The sequence below is a fragment of the Sminthopsis crassicaudata genome, chromosome 3 (assembly GCF_048593235.1).
Source record: "Sminthopsis crassicaudata isolate SCR6 chromosome 3, ASM4859323v1, whole genome shotgun sequence".
Lineage (NCBI taxonomy): Eukaryota > Metazoa > Chordata > Mammalia > Dasyuromorphia > Dasyuridae > Sminthopsis > Sminthopsis crassicaudata.
Window position 1 is genome coordinate 639,827,851 of NC_133619.1, and position 8,117 is coordinate 639,835,967.

An 8,117-nucleotide genomic window follows, 5' to 3' on the forward strand; every position below is an offset into this window, starting at 1 on the left:
AGAAGAAGAAGAAGAAGAAGAAGAAGAAGAAGAAGAAGAAGAAGAAGAAGAAGAAGAAGAAGAAGAAGAAGAGAAGAAGAAGAAGAAGAAGAAGAGAAGAAGAAGAAGAAGAAGAAGAAGAAGAAGAAGAAGAAGAAGAAGAAGAAGAAGAAGAAGAAGAAGAAGAAGAAGAAGAAGAAGAAGAAGAAGAAGAAGAAGAAGAAGAAGAAGAGAAGAAGAAGAAGAAGAAGAAGAAGAAGAAGAAGAAGAAAGAAGAAGAAGAAAGAAGAAGAAGAAGAAGAAGAAGAAGAAGAAGAAGAAGAAGAAAGAGAAGAAGAAGAAGAAGAAGAAGAAGAAGAAGAAGAAGAAGAAGAAGAAGAAGGCCCCAATCCCAAAGTCTGGGCCCCAGCTCCAGGGGAGAGCTCTAGAACAAGAGCTGGGGACTTTGTGCCAGCAGAAGGAAGGATGTAGGGGCTGGCCTGGGGGAGGGGAGGATGGGTGAGGATGAGGGGGGGAAGGGGAGAAAAGCAGAAGAGAACCCTCAGAAAATGGAAGTCTTTCTTGGCTATTGAGTCATTTCAATCCTGTCCAACGTCCTGTGACCCCATTTAGGGTTTTCTTGACAGAGATACTGAAGGTGTTTGTCATTTCCTTCTCCAGTGCACTTTACAGATGAGGAAACTGAGGCAAAAAGGATTTTGTGATTTGCCCAAAGTATAAAATTAGTAAAGGTCTGAGGTGGATTCCTCCTTTCCCTTTGAGAGGAGGCTCTGACACGTTTTTGCTTTTATTCGGAGGCTAACGTAAAAGATTGGCTGGAGTCCATTTCCCGAGGATTAAGTGGCTAAATCAGGCTCCTGCCTTCAGGCAGTTCCAAACCTCCCTTCCAATCTGAACCCAAGGGGAAGAAAAGCAAGATCGGCCTCTAAGTTTACTCACCTCCGGAGTCTGGGCTCCTGGGCCTGTCCATGGAGTTCCCCAGAGGGCAGCACTGCAGCTCTTCCCGGGATTCCGTGGGAAAAACCTGAAAAGGGCTCCGTTATTGCTTCTGGCCCTTTCAGAAGTCGCCCCTCCCCAGCCATTCAGTACTCCCTTCAGAAAGGTGCCCGCAGAGCCAGCCACTGGGCCTCCCTCCCTCTCGTCTCCCCCCACAGACTTTCGCAATGGTGCGAGGGGGGCTAATCAACTCCCTCTTGTTATTCCCACCAGTTCCCTCCATTACAATGAGTTCTCCTCCCAGGAACCTTCTATTTTTGTTGCTAACGTTTCAGGGTTGGGGGCCTGGGGCCTGGGGGTGGGGGGATGGGATCCTTTCTCTGAAATTGTCACTGTAAGAAAAGAGAAATCGGACTTCCGGCCAAGATGGCGGGCGTGGAGGCAGACAGCTGCTTGAGCTCCTCGTTTTCTCTCAGAACTTACTTCATGACAAGCCTCTGACTTAATGCTTGACCCAGAAAGAAATCCACAAATTATCACCAAGAGAAGACATCCTTGAAAGTCGCCAGAAAAGGTCTGTGTTTGCTCAGGGGAGGGTCAATCAGACTGGGCGCAGACTGAGGGCAGACAGCCAGAGCTAGACAGGCAGCTCACACAGCTCAGACTGGAGGGGGAGGGGTGTGATCTCTGCCGTTTCTGTGAAAGGGCTTTTGCCCCAGTGTGGATGCTCCGTCTTGGCAGCAAGCCAGGAGCGGTGGAGAGGGTGTAAACACCGGAGGTGAAGATTAAAACCCCAGAAAGCCAGCATCTCTCAGAGCCCGGCCACCCCCAACCCCCACCTGGACTGACTCGGTGCGTTCTTGGAGCGCAGACTCAGTACAGTCATTGCTGTTCTGTTAGTGGCTCTCTGCTGCCCTACCCCCAGTCTGTAGAGGAAGCCCATTAATACCAATCCAGCCCCATCCCCCGCAAAACAGACCAATTGTTTCTCTTGTTAATTTGTTTTCTTTGATTCCTACTCTGACAAAATGAACAAAAAATTCAAAAGGGCTCAAACCATTGACAGCTTCTGTGTGGAGAGAGAGCAGACTTCAAACACTGAGGAGACTAAAAACAGACTGTCCCCAGATGTATCCCCTGGGAGGGATACAAGCTGCTCCTCAATGCAAAAGAACCTCATAGAGGAAATCAAAAAGGCTCTCACAAGAGAGCTGGAAGAGAAATGGGAAAAGGAAAGGGAAGCTTGGCAAGAGAGCCTGGAGAAGTCATCCCATGCATTCAAAGACAGAGTGGATAAAGAAATCAAATCATTGAGAAACAAGATTAGTGAGCTGGAAAAGGTAAACAACTCCAAGGAAAACAGGATTAGTGAGCTGGAAAAGGTAAACAACTCCAAGGAAATCAGGATTAGTGAGCTGGAAAAAGAAATCAGCTCTCTAAAAAATAAAATGGATAAAATGGAAAAAAATTCCATAGAAGATAAAAACTCAATTGGACAATTACAAAGAGATATAAAAAAAGTGAGTGAAGAAAATACATCATTGAAAATTAGACTGGAACAAGTAGAAATGAATGACTCAAGGAGAAACCAAGAGGGAGTCAAGCAAAACCAGAGAAATGAAACAATTGAAAAGACTGTCAAGTACCTTACCAGAAAGACAACAGACCTGGAAAACAGATCCAGGAGAGACAATTTGAGAATAATCGGACTCCCTGAAAAATGGGAGGAAAAAAAGAGCTTGGACACCATTTTCGAGGAAATTATCAAAGAGAACTGCCCAGACGTTTTGGAAACAGAGGGTAAAATAGACATTGAAAAAATTCATCGATCACCTACTGAAAGGGACCCTAAAATCAAAACACCAAGAAATATAGTGGCCAAGTTCAAGAACCATCAGACAAAGGAAAAGATATTGGAAGCTGCTAGAAAAAAACAATTCAGATATAGAGGATCCACAATAAGGATAACACAGGATCTAGCAGCGTCCACATTAAAAGAACGCAGGGCCTGGAACATGATATTCCGAAAGGCTAAGGAACTTGGTATGCAGCCAAGAATAACTTACCCAGCAAGAATGAACATCGTTTTCCAGGGAAGAAGATGGACATTTAACGAAATAAATGAATTCCATCTATTTTTGATGAAAAAACCAGACCTACATAAAAGGTTTGATCTTCAAATACAGAACTCGAGACTTCTAAAAAAGGTAAAAAGAAATCTTGAGAACTATACTTCTGTCAAAAAAATATGTAAAGAACATATGTACAATTTGTCTTAGAAACTAGAGGTGGAAAGGAGATTATATCATAAAAAAGTATAAAGTGGTGGTACTACATCTCTTGAAGAGGCAAAGGTAACCTATTATATCTGAGAGAAAGAAAGGAGGGAGATGAACATAGCGTGTATCAATAGACATATTCGATTTATGGTGAAACTTCTTCCACTTCATTGAAAAGTGAAAGGGAAGGAGTAAGCTAAGGGGAAGGGAATACAGTAATTTCGAGGAAAAGGGGTAAAATAAGGGGAGGATCTTTAAGGTGGGGGAGGGATCCTAAAAAGGGAGGGCTGTGAAAAGCAAGTGGTGTTTACCAGTTTAATACTGGATAGGAGGGTAAAAGGGAAGGAAAGGGGAAAAGCATAAGCAGGGGTTAATAGGATGGCAAGCAATATAGAATTAGTCCTTCTAACCATAAATGTGAATGGGGCAAACTGCCTCATAAAGAGGAAGCAGTTAGCAGACTGGATTAAAAGTCAGAATCCTACTATATGTTGTTTACAGGAAACACACCTAAAACAGGATGAGACATTCAAACTAAAAGTAAAAGGGTGGAGCAGAATCTATTATGCTTCAGGCAAAACCAAAAAAGCAGGAGTAGCCATCCTCATCTCAGATCAAGCAAAAACAAAAATTGATCTAATTAAAAGAGATAAGGAAGGGCATTATATCCTGCTAAAGGGAAGCATCAATAGTGAAGCAGTATCAATATTAAACATGTATGCACCAAGTGGTGCAGCATCTAAATTCTTAAAAGAGAAATTAAGAGAGCTGCAAGAGGAAATAGATAGCAAAACTATAATAGCGGGAGATCTCAACCTTGCACTATCAGAATTAGATAAATCAAACCACAAAATAAATAAGAAAGAAGTCAAAGAGGTAAATAGAATACTAGAAAAGTTTGATATGATAGATCTTTGGTGAAAGCTAAATGGAGACAGAAAGGAATATACTTTCTTCTCAGCAGTTCATGGAACCTATACAAAAATTGATCATATACTAGGGCATAAAAACCTCAAAATCAAATGCAGTAAGGCAGAAATAGTAAATGCATCCTTTTCAGACCTTAATGCAATCAAAATAACATTTAATAAAAAGCCAGGGGAAAATAGACCAAAAAATAATTGGAAACTAAATAATCTTATACTAAAGAATGATTGGGTAAAACAGCAAATCATAGACATAATTAATAACTTCACCCAAGAAAATGACAATAATGAGACATCATACCAAAATGTGTGGGATACAGCCAAAGCAGTAATTAGGGGAAGTTTTATATCTCTACAGGCCTACTTGCATAAAATAGAGAAAGAGAGGGCCAACGAATTGGGTTTACAACTAAAATTGCTAGAAAAGGAACAAATTAAAAACCCCCAGACAAACACAAAACTTGAAATTCAAAAAATAAAAGGTGAGATTAATAAAATTGAAAGTAAAAAAACTATTGAATTAATTAATAAAACTAAGAGTTGTTTTTATGAAAAAACCAACAAAATAGACAAACCCTTAGTAAACCTGATTAAAAAAAGGAAAGAGAAAAAGCAAATTGATAGTCTTGAAAATGAAAAGGGTGAACTCACCACTAATGTAGAGGAAATTAGAACAATACTTAGGAGCTACTTTGCTCAACTTTATGCCGATAAATTCGATAACTTAAATGAAATGGAAGAATACCTTCAAAAATATAGCTTGCCCAGATTAACAGAGGAAGAAGTAAGTAGTCTAAATAGTCCCATCTCAGAAAAAGAAATAGACCAAACTATTAACCAACTTCCTAAGAAAAAGTCCCCAGGACCAGATGGATTTACAGGTGAATTCTACCAAACATTTAAAGAACAACTAACTCCAATGCTATGTAAACTATTTGAAAAAATAGGGATTGAAGGAGTCCTACCAAATTCCTTCTATGACACAGACATGGTACTGATACCTAAACCAGGTAGATCGAAAACTGAGAAAGAAAACTATAGACCAATTTCCTTAATGAATATTGATGCTAAAATCTTAAATAAGATATTAGCAAACAGACTTCAGAAAATCATCCCCAGGATAATACACTATGACCAAGTGGGATTTATACCAGGAATGCAGGGCTGGTTTAATATTAGGAAAACTATTAGTATAATTGACCATATTAATAATCAAATTAATAAAAACCATATGATCATCTCAATAGATGCAGAAAAGGCATTTGATAAAATCCAACATCCATTCCTACTAAAAACGCTTTAGAGTAAAGGAATAAATGGACTATTCCTTAAAATAATAAGGAGAATATATTTAAAAGCTTCAGTAAACATCATATGTAATGGTGATAAACTAGAACCTTTCCCTGTAAGATCAGGAGTAAAACAAGGTTGCCCACTATCACCATTACTATTCAATATAGTACTAGAAACTCTAGCCTTGGCAATAAGAGCCGAGAAAGAGATCCAAGGAATTAGAGTAGGAAATGAAGAAATCAAATTGTCACTTTTCGCAGGTGACATGATGGTATACTTAGAGAACCCCAAAGACTCTGCTAAAAAGCTATTAGAAATAATTCAGAATTTTAGCAAAGTCGCAGGATACAAAATAAATCCACATAAATCCTCAGCATTTTTATACATTACCAACACAATCCAACAGCAAGAGATACAAAGAGAAATTCCATTCAAAATAACAGTCGATAGTATCAAATATTTGGGAATATATCTACCAAAGGAGAGTCAGGAATTATATGAGCAAAATTACAAAACACTTGCCACAAAAATAATGTCAGATTTAAATAATTGGAAAGACATTCAGTGTTCTTGGATAGGCCGAGCGAATATAATAAAGATGACAATACTCCCCAAACTAATCTATTTATTTAGTGCTATACCAATCAGACTCCCAAGAAACTATTTTAATGACCTAGAAAAAATAACAACAAAATTCATATGGAGGAATAAAAGGTCGAGAATTGCAAGGGAACTAATGAAAAAAAAGTCCGAGGAAGGTGGTCTAAGTGTACCTGATTTAAAGCTATATTATAAAGCAACAATCACCAAAACCATTTGGTATTGGCTAAGAAATAGACTAGTTGATCAGTGGCATAGGTTAGGTTTACAGGGCAAGATAGTGAATAAAAATAGCAATCTAATCTTTGACAAACCCAAAGATCCCAAATTTTGGGATAAGAATTCATTATTTAACAAAAACTGCTGGGAAAACTGGAAATTAGTATGGCAGAAACTAGGCATGGACCCACATTTAACACCACATACTAAGATTAGATCAAAATGGGTCCAAGATTTAGGCATAAAGAACGAAATCATAAATAAATTGGAGGAACATGGGATGGTTTACTTCTCGGACTTGTGGAGGAGAAAGGAGTTTGTGTCCAAGGGAGAACTAGAGAAATAGAAAATTTTGATTACACCAAATTAAAAAGTTTCTGCACAAACAAAACTAATGCAAACAAGATTAGAAGGGAAGTAACAAATTGGGAAAAAATTTTTACAGTTAAAGGTTCTGATAAAGGCCTCATCTCCAAAATATACAGAGAATTGACTTTAATTTATAAGAAATCAAGCCATTCTCCAATTGATAAATGGTCAAAGGATATGAACAGACAATTTTCAGATGATGAAATTAAAACTATTTTCACTCATATGAAAGAGTGCTCCAAATCACTATTGATCAGAGAAATGCAAATTAAGACAACTCTGAGGTATCATTACACACCTGTCAGATTGGCTAAGATGACAGGAACAAATAACGATGAATGTTGGAGGGGCTGTGGGAAAACTGGGACACTGATGCATTGTTGGTGGAGTTGTGAAAGAATCCAACCATTCTGGAGAGCAATCTGGAATTATGCCCAAAAAGTTATCAAAATGTGCATACCCTTTGACCCAGCCATACTACTACTGGGCTTATACCCCAAGGAACTACTAGAGAAGGGAAAGGGTCCTGTATGTGCCAAAATGTTTGTGGCAGCCCTTTTCATAGTGGCTAGAAGCTGGAAGATGAGTGGATGTCCATCAATTGGAGAATGGTTGGGTAAACTATCGTATATGAATGTTATGGAATATTATTGTTCTATAAGAAATGACCAACAGGAGAAATACAGAGAGGCTTGGAGAGACTTACATCAACTGATGCTGAGTGAAACGAGCAGAAACAGAAGATCATTATACACTTCAACAATGATACTGTACGAGGATGTATGCTGATGGAAGTGGATTTCTTCAACATAGAGAAGAGCTAATCCAATTCCAATTGATTAATGATGGACAGAACCAGCTACATCCAGAAAAGGAACACTGGGAAATGAATGTAAACTGTTATTTTTACCTTCTGAATCCAATTCTTCCTGTGCAACAAAAAAATTCGGTTCTACACACATATATTGTATCTAAATTATACTGTAATATATTTAACATATATAAGACTGCTTGCCATCTGGGGGAGGGGGTTGGGGGAGGAAGGGAAAAAATCTGAATAGAAGTAAGTGCAAGGGATAATGTTGTAAAAAATTACCCATGCATATGTACTGTCAAAAAATGTTATAATTATAAAATAAAATAAAAAATTAAAAAAATAAAAATAAATAAAAATAAATTTAAAAAATTAAAAGAAAGAAAAAAAAAGAAAAGAGAAATCATTCGGGCTCTCATCCACCGGCCAGCACAGGTCCCAGCTCCGGCCTCTCCTGGTGGCTTTTGGGCCCCACTAGCTCAGAGTCAGGGAAGCAGCAATTGTCTCTTTCTTTTTCTTTTTTTTTTTTTTTTAAATACAATATATGTAGACATTTATACAGTTCTCTGGTTGAACAAGAAAAATCGGATTTAGAAAGAAAGTAAAAAACACCTGAGAGGGAAAGCGAAAACGCAGGCCAGCAGCAACAGAAAGGGTGCAGATAACAGCAGGTGTTTCTAGCTAGAGGCCAGTTTGGCCACC

The 8,117-nt window shown here is 38.5% G+C and overlaps 1 protein-coding gene across 1 annotated transcript in view; it reads right to left on the bottom strand.

The window, feature by feature from the left end:
• LOC141562595 (uncharacterized) overlaps nucleotides 1-8,117 on the bottom strand; it is a 173,344-nt gene that overhangs the window by 34,900 nt on the left and 130,327 nt on the right. The window contains exon 3 of the mRNA XM_074302601.1: nucleotides 919-1,003. Within this exon, the coding sequence (XP_074158702.1) occupies nucleotides 919-949 (31 nt within the window). The 5' untranslated portion in view covers nucleotides 950-1,003. The remainder of the gene's footprint in view (nucleotides 1-918; nucleotides 1,004-8,117) is intronic.